General features: G+C 34.9%; 2 protein-coding genes across 11 annotated transcripts in view; one reads left to right on the top strand and one right to left on the bottom strand.

Moving 5' to 3' along the window:
- The window catches only part of shep (RNA binding motif single stranded interacting protein alan shepard), a 227,470-nt gene extending 213,569 nt beyond the window's left edge, over positions 1-13,901 (top strand). For 4 of the 10 annotated variants that reach the window (XM_073093079.1, XM_073093086.1, XM_073093088.1 and 1 more), the window contains 8 exons: positions 1,703-1,983; positions 2,791-2,849; positions 3,535-3,659; positions 5,277-5,471; positions 6,091-6,243; positions 6,920-7,180; positions 7,820-7,858; positions 8,497-13,901. In XM_073093079.1, coding sequence (XP_072949180.1) covers positions 1,703-1,983; positions 2,791-2,849; positions 3,535-3,659; positions 5,277-5,471; positions 6,091-6,243; positions 6,920-7,180; positions 7,820-7,858; positions 8,497-8,628 — 1,245 coding nt within the window. In that variant the 3' untranslated portion in view covers positions 8,629-13,901. The remainder of the gene's footprint in view (positions 1-1,702; positions 1,984-2,790; positions 2,850-3,534; positions 3,660-5,276; positions 5,472-6,090; positions 6,244-6,919; positions 7,181-7,819; positions 7,859-8,496) is intronic. The other 6 variants (XM_073093082.1, XM_073093080.1, XM_073093087.1 and 3 more) reach the window with 6 other exon arrangements.
- A 580-nt stretch (positions 13,902-14,481) lies between these two features.
- LOC140757406 (ribosome biogenesis protein WDR12 homolog) lies at positions 14,482-19,217 on the bottom strand. The gene is made up of 9 exons (XM_073093090.1): positions 18,985-19,217; positions 18,593-18,892; positions 18,120-18,260; positions 17,578-17,753; positions 17,131-17,195; positions 16,888-17,038; positions 16,218-16,319; positions 15,816-15,945; positions 14,482-15,357 (listed from the first exon to the last, which is right to left on the bottom strand). Exons 1-9 carry the CDS (start codon positions 19,038-19,040, stop codon positions 15,210-15,212), a joined length of 1,269 nt encoding a protein of 422 aa, XP_072949191.1. The 5' UTR covers positions 19,041-19,217; the 3' UTR covers positions 14,482-15,209.
- Positions 19,218-19,559: the final 342 nt, after the last annotated feature.

Below are 19,559 nucleotides of genomic sequence, written 5' to 3'. Positions count from 1 at the left end.
CCACGTGCAGGCCTTACCGTTGGGTTCTCGGTTCTCCTGGCTCTAGACGGCCCTAGGATAGCCAAATAGAAATACTTAAACGGATAATCTATGACAAAAATCTCTTCTATATTTTTTACTCTACCGCAGGAACTTCACATCCTTTTATTTCTCTCTTTTTTGTAACCAAACAAATTTTTATGTAATCTAGTATCTATTTTGTTTATTTATCTCAAAAGTTGTATAGCTAAACATTGTCATATTCATTGTCAATATTATTCTATATTATTACGATTTGGAAGACCCAATCTCCAACACTTATTTGAGCACTCATGACAAAAGGTATCGGAGGGCTTCCGCAAACTTAATATGAGATACACACAGCTTCCTACCATTACAAAAAACACCCGCATCCAGCGGATTTGTGCGAAAGCTGCGTCATTTTTCACTAATGCAATAAAAACTACAATGTGTGGACAATCCAGCCGTGGGCCGGCATCTGGCGACCCTACGAGTACGTGAGAGTCGATTAAGAACGCGTGCTCAGAATCGGCATTCGCTCATTACCCCTCCCTATTCATTACCCGGCTAACCGACTTGTTCCACTGAAAGCGAAATGCCGACAAACGATTAATGGTCGCTAGGAGATATTGCATTAGCGGAGTTAACTTCTTATTAACACTAACATTGACTCACAGACGGACAACGAAACTTTTGAGTTTAGGCGCAGTAAGTTTTGCAGAAGCGATCGTTATAAATGACAGATTCAGAAAAGTTCTTTAAATTGATCCTCTAAGGTGGTAACGTTTCTGTTGTCTATTACGAGTATTATTCCTAATCTTTAACGAAAACCCTAGCCTCGCCTCGATATATAGGTATGTGAATACGTTACATAATTATGTGTCAATGATACCAGCAAAGAATCCTTATGTAGAGCAGAATGTGCTTTTTATTATTTATTTAATAAAGTCTTTATGACTAACAACAATTTATTTTTATTTTTCTTCTATTCATCTCGCGAAGGTATTCATTTTACTCTCAAATTTCAGAAGATTTCAATATACCAACGTTATTTTATAACAAAGTGTATTATGCACGATAATTAATTATTCTGTTATTTCGTCGTTGGCGGTCGGACTAGTGCTTGAGCACACCGATGGTTAGCGCCTTAACACGTCTCAACAAGAGCAGTTATTTTCAATGAAGTCAACCCCTTGCCATCCCGTTCATTTCGAGGACGGACTTGGGGCGGCATTAATAATGCCCGGATGCATAGGAATGGCTAAGCTGATTATGAGAAAAGCCTTAAAAATGGGCCGAAATTTGTTTTCCTGCTACTTTAGCTGAAATATTTGAACTTTTTATTGCGGCTCTACCGTCTACCGTCGCATACTTTGCCTGCTTCCGTGATAATTTTAAAAATTTTAAAACTACGAGGAAATTTGTTATAGAAGGGTTGCAACTCTATGTATTTTAATGAAATATTTAAAATCACAACTTACATATTAGGCAATATGCTTGATACTCTGTACTTTATATTTTCTTTCTTTACCTTCTGCTTTAGTATAGAGTATGTGGGTACGTGCTGGGTAGATACTTTTTGTCTTAACAAGAAATTATTAAATAAGAATTAAGTATTGGCTTGCGAATTTAGCAAATTATCCATATGCGACAGAACTCGTACAGTATGTGCACTAAGAACTAGACGTAAAGCGTAATACAGGGCATTTATTTACAGTATTCGGGCGCGACAATGGGCGGAGGGTGCGGCGCGACCGGAGCCCGGGTGCCGACAGCGGCGTCCCCCGCGAACACGGCGTCGTCGTCCTCATCGAACTCCGCCGGGGGCACACGCTCCACCAGCCTGAGCACTGCGCCTCCGCCGCCGGCCTCCTCGGCCTCCACCACCGGCGCTGGCGGGGAGCAACTCAGCCGCACTAACCTATACATCCGCGGCCTCAGCCAGAACACCACCGATAAGGATCTTGTCCAGATGTGCCAGATGTAAGTTTCATTTGTTACTTTACACGAATACACGCTACATACAAGATATTATGTAGGATTGTAGGGGCATGCATATTTGTTCAATACGTGGGTATGTCGACTTAAAGAGAATATTAATCGAGAATATCGATACCAAAAGAATATGCATAAATCATGCCTTTGTAACAATTGACACCTTGGTAGCTATTTAACGTAGAATATACATCTATTCGTGAACAAAACTATTCCGCACATATAATTAAAAACAAAACCGTTATATCTAAATGTAGTTATAAATACTTTTTGCTCTGAATAAGCGTAAAATTAAAGAACGCTGAACAATTTATGTAACAGTAATTGTAAAGGGTAATCCACTTAACCTCACGTTAAGTAACTACTGCAGCTAACATGTATAACTAACCTCAGATATTACAAGAGCATTATGTGAGCTCAATCACACATGACTTGTAACTACCATAAGCCAAACACATTATATTATTTTTAATAACATTACATTCTAATAATTACAATCTTCAGATTGGTATGTATATAGCGATAAAAACTCTTCTTTTTTATACAAGAAATACGATTTGACGATTCTTTTTACAACTAGGTTTATGTAATCAAATATAATAATGAAAACTGTATCTTGTAATTTGTCATTTATTTCCCATGAAATCTATAAAGTTATTAATTATGTAATTCAATCCCCTGTTTTAAATTTATATTTTTAATTTCAATATAATGCTTGTTTTTCAATTAATTATGAACTTCAATCCTCTGTTTAAAATTTACATTTTTAATTTTAATATAATGCTTGTTTTTCAGGTATGGCAACATAATTTCAACTAAAGCAATACTGGATAAAAATACAAATAAATGTAAAGGTAAACAATATTAATAGAAGTTAGTCCCTTAATTACTAACATTGCCTATATATAGAAACTATCTATAACCCTACGATAAGCTACATTATTTATAATATAAGTAATTAAGTATACAAATTGTAGTGAATCCTAATCTGTGCCTAGATTCACGTATGTATAAAATTGTAATTTGATTATTATTTTCTGAAATATGTTACATATTGAGAATTGTTCGTAATGAATAATATTAATATTTTCTAGAATACCATATACCTTCATTAAACTAACCCATCTATGGTGAGACTTTTTCCAATATTTGCACGAACACTAGTTTCGTTTTAATTCTTATTTATAAACATCTTCATACTTATTACACATTCGATTTATGTGTTATCTTTGTAGCCTCATTTTCATATATGCACCGAAGCACAGATACGTTCCTTATTATTATTACGAAGATGCACAAACTGTCCATCACAATGATTTATCTAAATATTTTTGATATTATATTTTTCATCATGCTGCTTGAATGTCGGCATATTTTTTCTGATCATTAGCAACACATTACGATGTATGTATTTTACATAGTTTTAACTTTTTAGATGTCCTGTAATAAGCATGATTCATTATTTTTTTAAGCCGGAACAAGGTGGTGAGTTTAATTAGGATCCCATCACTATACCCTTTCTTCACTTTGTATCCACAGGTTACGGTTTTGTAGATTTTGAAACGATCGCGTCCGCTGAGGCAGCTGTTAAAGGATTACAAGCCAAAGGTGTTCAGGCCCAGATGGCTAAAGTGGGTATCTGGTTCCTGCGTAGACTGAACCGTGTACGTTGTGCATGCAAGTAATACTATTATGACTAACCGCCTGCTCCCGACCCGCTCTCTCATCCAAAATACTTCATCCTTACAACGTGATTAACTTTTAAATCCATCCAGTCATGTACTAAAATCTGTCTTTGCATTCGAAACCCTTTTATCCGATTTCTATCAACTTGCTGTCAGACATTGGTTATTCATTGGTGTCACAATCAGCTTTATACAATTCTTATAAGAATGCGAAAGAGAAGCGTACAAGTGCCAACAATATAATTATATCAACAAAAAATTTAAATATCATTTATTTAAAATTTCAATAAGTATATTATCAATATGATAGTAACATAGCATTTGAAAATTTACTTTAATTTTAAATTTTCTTACAGAAGTTCTTATTTTATTCCTGATAACACTGATAACTAATTAAGGTTAAAAGGATTAATTTCCCCTTAATCTGATTGCCTGTCCTGATCCTTCCCGACTATCCGCCTACCTTTAAATATAGCTTTAGTATATACACCCTGTTTCTATTGAACAGATGCTGTTATATTTATTATCCGATAAATTGAACATTAAACTATAAATGCAAAGATATTTATCTATCGTAAATGTTTTGCTAGATTTAATAAAATGATCCTCTGCATATGTGTAGCATCAGTACAGTACCCCCTTTTCTATGTGAAGAATAAATTAGTATTATTCTTGTCGAGTCACATAATGACTTTAGCTGTTTGATCCTGTTTAGATACACAATTAGGTCCAGTGTTTAGATCATCGACATTAAATGGGCGATTTAAAGGATTATTTGTAAAGTTAAGATTATTTACACATTCATTTATCAGTTCATTTTGGAACCAACTCGAGTGGTATTCGGTTTGTCATCGTATTGTCAAACAACCGTACGACTAGCGCGTTGTAAGTATTTACAATCCCTATCAATGGTACGCAATCCGGCGCAAATATAACGCTTACTTAAATTACTTCAGACATTCGTTTCATCTGTTAATTCTGTACTATTATCGTTTGCTTCAGCGTTATAACAATGTATTTTCGCTATTGGGCTCTGGGTATTTCTATGCTTTCAATATTAAATTAGTGTGTATGCGACTTTAACTAGCTTCATAAAATCTATGCTGATGTATATGCCCACGTCGTTGATATCTACATAACAATAATAATATATTATAGTATATTAGATTCGATCTGCTGACGTCAGAGCTGGCTTCAATGTCTAGATAATATATGCGGGCTTCAAGCTAATATCAATACACTCAGAAATAACCTTCAGTTATTTATGAGACACCCTGACATATACAAATTGTTTATCAAATAGAGACACCATTTGTTCAACAATAGTCGACATAATTACTGTAAAACCAATAACACAACATAATCTCACATAATTCATGTTTTTCTATTCATTTTGTTTGTTTAACGAGTTTAAAATTAAACTTTGGAATCACCTTCGTATTAGAAAGAAATATTTCTTTGCAATTAAGTAAAATTTAAATTTAAATTAAATATAATGGAAATTCAGTAAATTTCAATAGAATCAGTCTCATATACAGTCACTGCAGTTTGGCTTACAGAGCGGTTGTTTCACCTATTTCCTTGGGGCGTTTACAGCAACAGGAGCAGGATCCTACCAACCTGTATATGGCAAACCTGCCGCCGCACTTCAAGGAGAACGATGTGGACCAACTGTTGGCCAAGTTCGGCCAAGTGGTCTCCACGAGGATCCTGCGAGACACCCATGGCCATAGCAAGGGAGTCGGCTTCGCGAGAATGGAGTCACGGGAGAAATGCGAGCAGATTATCCAAGTAAAATATTGCAACATGACAGTTTGTAGAACGAAGTATATGCTTAATGCTCTTTAAACAGTAGGTATGTAGTTCGATCTAGATTCGATCCCCGGCCAGCCAGAAAATAGACTGATTTTAAATTTATATGCCAAGTATTTGTATAATGGCCTTTGTGTGTCCATGACACCATTACCACAGAGAATCTTAAGGAGCGTAGAGAAACATTATTTAGTCCCTTTCTTATGATAATGCTACATTTATTAAAATGTAGAATAATAATAAATATGACTGATTAACCTCAAGCTGTCACTATATGCTTTAACAACAGTAAACTGATTCATATCGAAGGCTTTGTTCATACGTAATAATAATTATACAAGGCACATATATTCCTGGTATGATTCATAATTTATGAACCGCCCTCCCTTTTAGAACTACTACATTATAATCCAACAGAATATTAATTAATTAATACTCCCTACTTCTTAGTAACTTATAAATCAGTCTACAAAAGATCTTTTCAGTCTAGGCTTCGATCAACAAGTTTGCTTTGAGCGTTAAGTCAATGTATTTAAATATGCAAATTCATTATTTAACAATTTACATTTTTTTTTACAATTGTGAAAATTACTTTCAGATGTTCAATGGTAACCCTATCCCGGGTGCTAAGGAACCGTTGCTAGTGAAGTTTGCCGATGGTGGCAATAAGAAGAAGTCTTTGTATAACAAACAAGACAACAATGGTAGAGCGTGGCGAGACAATAACGATTCGATCACGCAGGTAATAATGGTAATGAATTATCATATTACTAATACCAAATGCTACTGCTCCGCTGTTGTCCGTTTCCAAATATAATACACAGCAGAGCAGTAGGTAGATGTTGTGGACCCATAGCTCCTTAGTTACTAACTTCGACCTTATAACACTCCTGAATCACTGACAAGGCTTATATTTGCCCTTAGCATGAAGGGTGTCTAATTGCTGTAAAATTGTCCCTAATTTTCCTAAGATACGAGACAGAAGTTATTAATACTTGTTTTAATAAATTGAGGTTTGTTAAATTGTTTATCGATTTACTATTTAAAACTGTAAATGATCTTACTTATAAAAGTTACTAAAATTGATTGAAGTAATCGTAGCTTGCTTACAAAACAGCGTCGTAGCTCGAGGCTGACCTGAAGGCCTGGCTAGTGGCTGCGAGGGGCAACGTTCCGGGGGATGCATTTTAACAACTACATAAGACAAATAAACTATGAAAAGTCGTCATAGACGGATTACATCGTACCATGTTTAGATGTATAAATTATAATAGTCATGAGAAATGAAAAAAATACGTCTAAATTTTCAAACTGGAACCCGCAGAATGCAAGTCTTCCCAGGCAAGCTTACAAAGCTACGACGCTGCTTACCTGCCGTAGTTAGAGATAAGCCTCGCGAGCAACTACTCAGCAATGCCAACTTCCAGGCGATGAGCGTGAGCGGCATGTACGCCGGCGGCGTCGGCGGCGGCGCGGGCGGCGAATGCGCCGGCGTGTACCGCGGCTCCGGCATGTACGGCGTGGCGGCCTTCCACCCGCAGCTGCACCACCACCACGCCGCGCCGGCCGCCTGGCTCGCGCCCTACGCCGCACTCATCCCCCCCGCCCATCCCCACCACGCCCCCCATCCGGCTCATCCCGCACACATACCGATTGACTCTGTGCCCAGCCAATACGTAAGTGCTGACGTAAGTTCCAATTTCGACGGTCTTTTCTACTAGATTAAGGCAAGTATGACGTAGTTAAGTTTTAGATCTCAGGTTTAGTATTTTACTTAAGTTTTTATTTTCGAGCGGTAAGCGTTGATGATACTTAGATATATTTAAAACAATCTATTGATATTAAATTTTCACCTCATTTGATAGGCTTTTCAGCAAAGTAGCAAAATTAAAAATTTAAAAATAATATACTACGGGAAGCTTGCCAATTCGCATTCTCATAAACTAACAGGATCATTTGGTCATCTCTGTAATAGTTTCAAGAATAATAACGGTAAAGTAATATCGAGTAGATTTTGTTAATTTCGTAGCAGTAGTATCGTATCCGCCATTTTCATATTATATTTTAACTAGTAGTCGTTATAGGCAACATAAGAACCATTTGATAGGATCAAATGCTACCGAACCAACCATCATAGGTTATTTGTATTAAAAGTTAGTCTACAATAGAATAACAACTTTATTGGTATTACAATCGAATATTGGCAAATGGTCCAGTTAAATTGGATCTCCTTTAAACAAAACGGCCTTAAATATAATGCGATGTAAGCAAAGAGGAAGTTCAGTCAAGAAAAAAAAGAAACGACTGATGTATTCTCTGTTTTCCAGGTAAACTGGGACAGCTTAAGGCCGGATAATGAGTTATACGTGAGTGTTAATTAATAGCCGTTATGACTCGCACCTAACATGGTCCGTATCCAAATGCTTATGACAAATTACCTGCTGGTCTCTTGCTTTCGCAATTAAACTCTTAAAACAAAAAAAACAACAGCGCCCAGTCAAAATTCAAAAAGACAGCATAAAAGCACGCTTACTATAAAACAGAAGCCTATCGATGTAGTAGACGCATAGTTTGATGTTGTTTCGGTGTTCACAAATACGTTATGCCGCTCACAGATGATGGAAAATAGTTTGTGCAAACACCACTATTAAAAATGTGAATACTTTTGCTTATAAAACCCTACCCTTAATTACAGTTCATATCTTTGGGTCCAATCCCCCGTCCATATACCCATTTGTGTGACATAATCGTAATTTCGTAAAGTTACCTTGTAAATGAATTATTTTGATGTATGAAATTTATAATTGCCTCCCTCATCTTAAATGTAACATTATTCATAGATAACCTTCGATATTAGTGCAAATAACCAATACTTACATTGAATACCGTGAATGCTTAAATGCGTAATTACGTGCCCTTCATACTTGCGCAAACTACATCGTCTGCAAGCGGCATCGAGTTGAGAGCGAGATTGCAATTGTAGTTGGAGTTTGATATGTTGCAGTACTTCGCGTCGCACCCGTACCAGTACTTCACGGGCCCGACCCCGCCCATCATCCAGATGCCGATGGAGAGCGAGCACGCGTCGACGGCGGCGTCGCCTGACGAGGCCTACCAGCCCTACCAGACCAAGTAGAGCGCCCTCCGCAAACAATCCATGCTGTTCACGAGCCAAATATCAAAGCAACTGTGACTTTTACGATGTTAATTTGTTTTAGTTTTAATTTGCGGCCGTTATAGACTTCATCGAAAGCTCCGCTCGCGACGCCTCCGTCGCCGGTGCCTCCTAAGCCTAATTTTTACCTAAATTATCGCTTCGACTATTTATTTTCTCGACGGGCTTCGTCTTCGATCCTCTTAGCTTTACGCTGGACGTTCGATTCGCTGTGATGTTTTGATGAGGTCTTTTGACGGTTCGAGGAGAGGATTTGATGTATAGATATAGCTACAATTTTAAATGTGTTTTTACATTATAATTTTATTATTGTTTTATGAAAATTAAAATATAAGATTTTAGGCGCAGGTTTTGAACATGTTGACAAGATTATTTAAGATAGTTAGGTATTTATTTTAGCATAGTTTAATTTCATGATTGAATTTTAAAATTTAGTTCTTTCCGCAAAATGGAAATTATGTTTTTATAATTTTGATCAGTGTCATATAATATAAGATAGCTGGAATTTTTTAACGCGTAATTACCATTGATACCGAACAAAAATGTGCAATCCGGATTTTAAAGTTCTTAGGTGTTTAAAAAGTATATATATTATAAAAATGATTTTATTTCCTTTGTAACAATATACGTTTTCCTGATCACGATTGATAAAAGAATGCGTAAGCAATATCTAAAACGGTTGGTATAGAAAGATAATCAGAAATGGTCATATCATGTAAAAGAACAAGTGTAACTAACAAAGCGTGTTGTTTAGAAAAGACGTGTTAAATGAGGTTGAAAACGTATAGAAACTCATGCGGTAAAACTATTGCGAAGATTTAAAATCTTCAATGAAATTAGGTATTTCTAAAATACAATAAAAAGAGTAACTCTTTGGTCTTGTTATAGTTAGACAACTGATCTTTACGAATTGGAGCATGGTCATAGTATAAGAAAGAAAGAGTCCCGAGACTGATTAAGTCTTCAGATAGTCGTTAGAACTCTTTATGGATTGTTATATACGCTGATTTTGTCCTAGTAATGGGTATTTTTTCTTATACTATGGTATAAATTAAACTAATACTACGACAGATAAAATTGGGTGTAGATATTTTTGACCACCTTGTGGGATTACGGTCGTGAATAAGGTGTTATATATATGTATGTTCAAAATGCGTTTGGCATGGTGCTTTAGTCGTTTTTATTTGGAAAATGGTACTATACCGATAAACTATACAGTATTATCTACCTTACTTCATTCATACTGGTGCAGTCTTCCATAGATCGCGAATGCCCGAGTGTAAAGGAATTCGTTGGCATACGTAAATTCTTAGCAGACTACGGAATAAGTATAAAATATTCGACCATCACGTGCCTAAACATTTTAGCCGATTAGGTCTTCTAAGAATTTTACGTGAACCTAAAGTAACAGTGGGTATTCGCGACATTTTTCAACGTTGGTGTACATGTAGTTAGTAGACAACATATTTTTCATATACCATATTCATTGTACGAAGCGATTTACAGCTTAACCGTTACAAGCGATCATTATATGATGCGTGTGGATAATTTTGATAGCGATTTCGTTTACGCGATACATATACACTAAGAATAAAGGAAACGTCGTTGCCAAACCCAAGTACAGACTGAATTTATGTATACCGTAAATTTTCAAATAGTTATTTCTTGATCCAAGTTTTGATTCATGCACATTGTATCCCTAAACGTAGTAGTCCGTTGAATGTTTAAACAGCAGACCCGGACTGGGCGTAGGCGTAAAGACTGGTTTCTCCGAGACTTAAAATCCAAATTTAAACCTACTTGATTTATTTTCTTTAAATGACATTTTGGACAGTAATTTTATTTAATTTTCCAATGTTTTTGAATGAAAGTTTTTAAAAGTTAACAATCGTCACTAAAATTACCAGGTCTTTAGTCTCTACGTCAGGTCCAGCCCGGGCCTGTTACTATTAGCAAAGCGAAGTGTACGACTTGCTAAAGGGGCGGGCGGTCCGCGAGCCCCGGCCTACGAGCTGATGACACAGCAACATTTAGCAATAAGCAGTTGTATGTAAAGTCTATTTATACATTTTACGAGTCTATACAAATTTTTGTACGTTGGAACTCATGTTAAATACGTGAATAATGAGGTGATCCTTTTTTGAGAATCATGTACTGAATCAACTGTAGTTGTTATTTTTTAGGCGGTCGGCACATTCCACTAGACACGAAACAAAAATTAATTACACGATTGATTTCCACATTATAAATTGTAACGGATTCGGAATCCAAGTGTGAGCGCCTTTTGGTGCGAAGAACACGTTTAGTACCATCACGTAGGTTTTGGGTACACTTTATGACTTTATATAAAATTTGATATTTTTATATTGAATATATATAAATTATACATGGATATGTATACATGTATATACATTGTTGATGGGTACGAGTAAAAGCCTACTATATCGCAACTGTTTAATTCTATTTTGGCACGTCAAGAGTTTCATCAGAACCAAAGTATACAAATCATTAAAGTCGAGTAAGAAGTAGGAAAATATTTATACAACTCAGGGACTGAAGACTAGATAAATGTTTGATATATAACTGTATTTTAACTGACGTTTAAGCGGCAACCTTTATTCAAAACCTGTGAACCGACTTTAAACGATACAGGAACTGAGATAGATAGCAACAGGTTTTGAATGAATAAAGTAGAGTTCGAATGAATAAGTAGATCTGTATTGTGTTACTTCTTCTGTCAGGGATAGGCTCAACTATTTTTTGTAAAATTTGCTTTTGGTCTATACTTAGAAGCGTAACTGAGTTCATGAATATGTTTCTCCTAATGAACTGGCTGTAAACTTAGAAACTAACTTGTATGATTTTTACTGAAAGGCAACTTCATGATGTTATAGCTGACTGCCTGATAGTGCGATCACAATAATTTTCGACTTCTTCCAGTGGGTTCTGACCGAGAGCATTCACATGTGACGTCAGAAACTTAACGTAACATAACATGCTAGACGCCGATCTGTCACATAAGCAAATGTTCCTCAAAACATTTCATATACGTTTGACACTTTTGACAAAGTATTATTAACTCTGCCATATTATTATTAACTGGCGCAGTTTGTACTTCAATGGAATGGTTACAATAACTACATGTAAATGCTCTAGGTTGTTTCCTACGTGGTTCGTGTACACTCGTGTTTCAAGGCTAATGGAAAGTGAGATTTTTGTAAGTTAACGCACGAGCGAAACGGACTGAGCCATAATACTCCGAAGTTCAGAGTTATCCTTGTAACCTCTGATCAGCCAAATTTATTGAACTGACTAAAACCGCCTTACTTCTTGTGAAAATTTAACCACGAAGTGCAATGTACCGCTACGCGCGTGGTACTTAGTTAAGTAATCGATCGTTTAGCGTTCGACGTACACTGTGGCTTCCTGTAAAAGCAGTCTTCCGATAGATATTTCCGCTAAACTTTGCATTTAAAATTAATGTCAAAATGTTAAAAGCATTATTTTATTGTGTAAATGTCTAAATGTGATCCTAATCCCTAATGTTTCAGTCGTTAGTGGCTATAAAGTGTATGTAACCCATCCTATTCCGTGTCCATTAAGTAAGACTTAAGTACGTTTATTTCATTCCATAGTGCAAATCGATGTTCCGATAAAATTGTATAATGCAATAATCAGAGTAACTCGCACCAATTTATTTTAAGTAAATCATACATAGACACGATCTCGTAGCGTGTAAATCGTGAGTAGAGAAACACCGTCAAAAGGAAAAGTATTACAGCACGAAATTATTTTTCTAAGGCTTCCTTCAATATAAGCAATAAAATTAATTTGATGGTAGTGCCTTTAGCTTCGTTTTTAAGTAATGGTCAGATGTGAATACAGTTTAAGCAGTTGCATGTGCTTTACACGATATTTTTACAGGTAATAGAGAACTTACCGTATTCGTAAACGTAGTGGTAATGTAAAGACTATGTTAAAGTATTTTGTATGTCAACTTAACGAAATAATATGGCTGTCTAATCGTTGCATTTTTCGCACATGAGATAATTCAGTTCGAGAATAAAATCGTAGATGTTCCTAATAAACGCGCTTCGACATTCTCTGCATGTGTGATAAATAAATACGTTACGATGAGATTACGGATGGAGGTTGAGGTTTGTCGTTGTGTACGGGATACCCGGGGCAAATGAGCACAAAATGCACAGAAGGAACAGATTCCTAAATACCAAAACTACGATACAACTTAAAATCATGTCGACGAGTAAAATTTGAAGTGTTAAGTAAATGTTTTAAAATAAGTCATTTAATATTAAGAGAACGCTCGAGATCGTTTTGAAAGAAGTGAAGCTATAGGAGTGACGACGAATCGATGGCTAGCTGTAGACACTAGGCTTAACTATAGATAGGTTAGAATAGAAAGAAAATGTTTCGACGCTAAGATAGATAGATTAGGACGTTAGAATAATATATTAGTGGCGGGCGTCCGCGTGCGCTGGCGGGCTCTAGGGTAGTTTCCTTTGTTAGTTTATTAATTAATTTAATTTGGACTGAAGCGAGCCAGTCGCGCGCACGCCACTCTAGCGTAAGGAACTAAGAATTAGTGAACACATTCTCGATAAGTTTCAGTTCAACAAGTATTGCTTTCACCTCTTTTGTTATGTAGTTGACTAAGTGTAAAGAAAGAAAATTAAATGAAAAAAAAGTAAAATCTGTCGGAGTCGGAGTTGATACGAAAGTAATTGTCCAATGTGTATTAATATAGTGTGGTGTTCTACCCAGCAGACTAGTCTAGACGGTAGCATAGTTTAAATAAAAATTTAGTTAGGTAGACTAGAAATACGAAATGCAAAGATAAAAATTTCATAAAATGTAAAAAAAAAGATGAAATTGTTGGTAAGAAAGAATATTTTTAAGGGACATGTTCTTCGTTGTGTTACGGTGTGAGGTTTGGCATAACTATGATAATAGTTTAAAAGCATTTCTCGCAGAGAAAAGACATAGATGAAAGTTATGTATCTATTTTGTTACAAAGTGTTTGCAAGTTTCTATATTGTGCTATGAGCATTTTATGTGACCCGCATTATTTATAGTTATGCTGAATGGAAACTAAATTAATATATAGATAAAAACAAAGGTACTAAGAAGCATGTTTTATTGTGACGAGTCATGTTCCTTTGCATTGAACATATTTTGTAAGAGCAAATGATTGAAATAAAACAAGCAAAACCAAATCTAGTACGTTATTTTAGATTTTATTTCCCTTCATACCCTATTGTTACTTATACTCCGTCCACTATTCAATTTTAAATTTGACGTTTATTCGGCTATTATTATTAGAAAAGCATTTTTTTGTTTGCGTTTAAAAGTTTAACGTTAGTCGACAGAGTATATTTTAACTATATTATTCCTGATTTCCTTATTCCCCTCTATCTTTCAATACTATCTATGAACTTAATATAGGATGATAAACTTGATTTAAATGCCTATCTGTAATTTCGAAACTACTGACATTTAATAAAACTTTATCAACTGTTTTTGCCAAAAATTGGCATACATCTGATACATATCAAAATTTTAAAGAGTTCAGTTATTATTTGACTGAATTGATTTGTAATCTAATAGAAGCAATGGTCCCACAGCCCAACTTTTATTAAGTGGTCACAGTTGCATATAGAAATCTTAAGCAGATCTCGAATCTAACACAAATGCAGGTCGTTTAAAGTCGAACAAAGATGCGTTTCTGCCCTTGACCACTAAAATAGAACTGCTCAATTTAAATCGAAATGGAATCAGAATATCAAAAAATAAATATAAACTTCTCAAGAATTTTATTTCTTTTAAAATTGATATGTTTTACATTGCCTTCAGGAATAGTAGTTTTATTAACATCTCTAAACAGATTTTAACACTAAGAGTTTTCTATTCTTTACTACATTATTAAATTTTAAAATCTTATTGTATATTTTTTCTAGAACCATATAAGTAACTGCACAATTGCAATGAAACACGTGTGGTGGTAGCCTTACGATTACAATATTTTTTTAAATAATATTATTAATCCAAATAACCATACGAAAATGAATTATTTTCTATTTGAAATGCAAAACAGTTAATAATTCCAAGTATTTATTTTTATAAAAAACGTGACTTTTCAATAAGTGTTACGGTCCGATTCAAAAAACTTAAGTAATTTATTAAAACGAAAATTGCATGAAACTTATTTAAATGATCACATATTTTGGCTGTATTCAAACAAATCACATATCAGCAATATATGAAAACGATAAAATTCGTAGTATATTTCGTATTACTGATTATGTGATTGCCTTTAGGAACCGACAATCAAAATCAACATTATGATGAAAAAGCCTACCTGTCATAAAGGCCACTAAACTTCTTTCCCAATTTTTAAGTACCAATAAGGTACCTAATCACAATCGCGAGCCAGCGAGTAAACCAATCCATACACAACATACAAACAACGGATGCGTATACAAAAAATTTACTTAAAAATAATTAACCAAACATGCTTACAAACATCATTGAGCACCTGCCGTGGCGTATTTGGATTTAAATATTCTCAAGGTGTTGTCACACGAGCCGCTAATGAGTAGGGATGGGTTTGACCAATCACAACACATGACTTTGTCCTCGTGACCACTTAGGTCGTAGAGTGGAGTCACCGGGCTGAAAAGACAGAGTATTACTTGTATTATTTAAAAAATATATATTAAGAAACCGTAATATAACAGTGTGCATGGTAGTATTAGCATTTGCACACTATTCTGAAAGGCTACTAAGGCTAATTTTTACAAGTATTTCGGCAAATAAATGTGACAAAGTTACATAAAATAATATAAATTTTATGCTTTATAAATGTGACATTAAGTTATATTGAATAAGTTACATAAATGCTTGTTATAAGAAGTCAGTTAATAAGGAAATTTACAAACAAACAAACAAGATACGCGCGAGGGATTAATTCTTCCTCGGCAATCGAGTACCAATACCAATTTGAATGGCAGATGAAGATGTTGAAATTGGCAAATTGGCGGAAATTGAAATTTTCAATTTGTGTGTGTTGGCAAATAAATAAGCATAAAGTAGCATTTCTCAAATTAAAATTTAATTAACTGATAACTTACCTTCTCGTATCCCATAGTTTGACCTTGCTGTCATAGCCGGCGGATAGGAAGAGGGTATCCCTCGTCTTTGACCAGCGCACAGACTGCACCCAGTTTGTGTGAGATGTGTATGTAGCTTTTACAATGCTCTCTGGAAACATTCAAACAAGTACTTCATAAAAGTAAGGCATTTACATAACATGCATTCATGGCATGCATCAGCGACATATGAGCATGTTTACTAAATACTAAGTAAATTTCACTACATATTTTCATGTAATAAGACCGAAATACTTAAAAGAGTCAATCCACTCTAAGTTTCAAAACAATAAAAAATGCTTTTCATCAGTCCTTATACTACATTATAATTATGACCTACATGAAAGTTTTAAGCATAAATAGTTAACAACATATGTAATTTACCTGTTGATCTCGGGTCGTAAAGACGAATGTGCCTGTCTGCTGATGCAGTTATCATACTGTTATTAAGAGGTGACCAGTCAACATCGAAGAATGCCTTATTACCTGGAAATGGACATAATGTAAGTACATAAAAACTCTACCAACACATTACCATTATATCAAATAAAAAACAAAAAGCAGTGATAGCCGAGTGGTTAAGAAACTAGGCCTCTTGATCAAGGGGTCCGAGGTTCAAATCCCAGGCAAGCTCCTCTGATTTATAAAAATTATGTGCATATTAGAAATTAATAATCACTTGCTTAAACGGTGAAGGACATCATTGTGAGGAGACCTGCATACCTGTGAGATTTATAAAATAAATATCTCAAAGGTATGCGAAATCTACCAATACACACAGCAACAGTGGGAGGATAATGGGTTGTTGATGTGATATCAAATCAGATTATAAGCTAAGTTACTATTCCTATGGCACCCAGAACACTAATGTTAACCATATATAAAATGGTTTATATAAGTAAACCCACAATTAGGGTATAGATGTAAAAGCCACTATGTATCTATGGCATACCAAGACATACAAACACATATTGAATTTAAATAACAATAACACTATTGAATTTAAATGCCGTGTAGAGCTGTAATTAAATAACAACAACATTTAACTACTCACCAGCAATCTCTTGTTTGATGCCACCAAGTTCACAATCCCATATCTTGAGCAAATGGTCCCAACCACTGGACAGCACAGTGTTGTAGTCCATCCACTGAACACCTGACACACATTCTTTGTGCCCTTGTAATGTTGATTGAGGTTTTTGAACCTACAACAAGTAAAAGACATAAATTGGTAGAACACATACAATTTTCAGTATTGCCACCTTAGGCTGACATCTAAAAATAATATTACACTTACTTTTGAATTTCCATGTTCCGATTTGTTTTTCTTCTTATCAGGAACATGATCAACATCATCTAAACCTAAAACATATAATCTTTTGTTAATGAAATGTTTTGATGTAACAGGTAACTTATTTTTTAATGTTTAAGTACTTTTCAAAGTAATAAATAACCTTCTTGTTAGTAGACACTGGAAAGACACTGGTTGTTAAAGGCTTGGACAATGGAATATGTGTTTATAATAAAACTACTGCAATCTCCAATCAAATATATTCTTCAAAGACTGTAATAGCCCAAGATGCTCAACTTAACAAACAACAGTAGCAACTAAAGGAATATATTTATTTTGTATAGGCCTTCAAAGGCACTTACAAATTGTCCCTTTTTTTTTCATACTACTACCAGATAGGATCTATCTAGTAAACCCTTTTGTCACATAAAGTATACCTTTTTTATTACTTACTAGCACTCCACAGACAGATATTAGTGTCCCAACCGCCGGTAACAAATTTCTTAGCATCAGCAGACACGGCTACACACTCCACACCCTTATCATGGCCCCGACATGTGATGACACACTCCACTGAGTTCTGAGACACGTTCCACACCCATAACATTGCTGTCTGGTCATGTGAACCACTGAAAGAAGAATATTTATTATAAGTTTAAATTGCCAACTACCAGTCAATGTTATTGTAAATGATCACTGGTACCTATACACATCAGTAACCAACTCCATATAGAGCACAGATTTTGATTTAGTCAATGCCAAGTGGCACTCTTGAGGACTATCTTGGTCGCCTCATAAGTCATCCGTCATCCATACCCTTGCACTGAATGCAAGAACTGCTTCACATTAGTAACAAGTGTGTAGATGCCACCTTCGAACAATACCAGTTTTACCACTTCATATCTACATATCATTAACATTATAATTTTTATTAGTGAATATAACTTTATCTTTTATTAGTGAACACATCATAATTATATAAAAAACTTATTTACCTTACAAAAACTGCCCGATCATCTTGGAATGATACCCAAGATACAGCCTTCACGGGGGATGTGTGACCAGGTATGGCCAACTTGTGTTGGCCTTTAGTGGTCCAAATATGGATACTATTGTCATAGCTACCTGAGAGGATCCTGAAAAATATTTCATTAATATTTAATTATTATTTATTCTTCCACTCTTTTATGATTTCAAAAAATCATTTTTTATATAATTTCAAATTCATAAAGATAAAAAAGAACCATAAGGCTCATTATGCTATGCAGAAGTTGTTTGCAAAAATTGGCTTCCATTCCATTCCGCGGCAATGTAAATTGAGCCTAAGGTAAAAATAAAATATTAGTTGCACTTATTTTGAAACTTTCGGATGGATTGTTATTGCAATATGGATTATACTATAACAAGATCATATTTGTATTGTTTATGTGGTAGTCAAGTGAAACTATAAATTAAGTAATGAACAAACCCATTGGTATGAGCATGGACTGCAGAAACCCAGTCATCATGCATCAAGCAATCTTGCGGTGTGGGCGCGGGAAGCCTTTCAAAGTATTCCAACTCTATGGTATCTTCTGTCGACACCCCCTTCTCTTGTAGATGCTCCTCTACCGAAGAACGCAGTAACTCGCCACATATCAGAAAGTCAAAATCTACAGATTTAGTTATACTTGAATCGGTCTCTTTTAAGAGCGCATTGATCAATGTACTGAGTTCAGTAGTAGATATATTGCTTTTAATTGCATATGGACTGTCTGAAACTGCATATCTGAAAGAAAATAATTGAAAGTTATAAAGACGTACGTTATACGTTATTATTTCCCATACATCATGCCGGTAAATACAGAACTTAACACTTACTTTTCTTGCTTTGTAACAAATCGCACTTGTACTTGGGCCTCTGCTTTGTCATCCATTTTAAATAAGATTTAGCCTCGGATCTGATAAATCTTAAGGATAATTTGTATTATACAAATAAAACTGATATACACCCAACACGTTTTAATTAAAATTCACTCTTAAAGTATTGTATTCACAGTCACACGCTAAACGCTCACCGCTCAACCACGTTCTACTTGACGTTTATGACGTCTGTAAAAGAGTAAATAAACTCAAGGATGTCAAAGTCAAAAGGTATCCAAAACCATACGTTAATCAATCATTGTGTTCCGATATCGGATCAGTGGTAATCCATGGTATACTAATAAGCAAAGAGTAAAACATAAATTGCTCATAAATGTTGAACCAAAAGAGATTCGAATTTTAATTTGATTCTATAAAGATTAAAATGTGTTAGCAAGCAACTACAATATTTGTTTTTCGTAAAATGTAGTAAAAATATTTACTATATTTAAATAAGAAAATGGATCTAAATGTGAATATGTTAATTATTTATATTGACAAGTCTTTAAATGATGTATTATAAATACATTAAA

This window comes from Epargyreus clarus, unplaced genomic scaffold (genome assembly GCF_041222505.1).
Source record: "Epargyreus clarus isolate Ecla_fem2 unplaced genomic scaffold, WU_Ecla_fem_2.2 ptg000004l, whole genome shotgun sequence".
Classification (NCBI taxonomy): domain Eukaryota; kingdom Metazoa; phylum Arthropoda; class Insecta; order Lepidoptera; family Hesperiidae; genus Epargyreus; species Epargyreus clarus.
The sequence above is the reverse complement of the archived record's forward strand: the minus strand, read 5'-3'. Positions and strand labels throughout refer to the sequence as shown.

Excerpts from the sequence above, each read along its gene's own strand:
- LOC140757406 (XM_073093090.1), bottom strand. The coding sequence starts at position 19,040 with ATGGATGACAAAGCAGAGGCCCAAGTACAAGTGCGATTTGTTACAAAG. Across the intron at positions 17,754-18,119 it reads GATCGGGCAGTTTTTGTAAG|TGGTTCACATGACCAGACAG; the intron begins GTAAATAAGTTT and ends TTCTTCTTTCAG. Across the intron at positions 17,039-17,130 it reads CGGAACATGGAAATTCAAAA|GTTCAAAAACCTCAATCAAC; the intron begins GTAAGTGTAATA and ends TACTTGTTGTAG.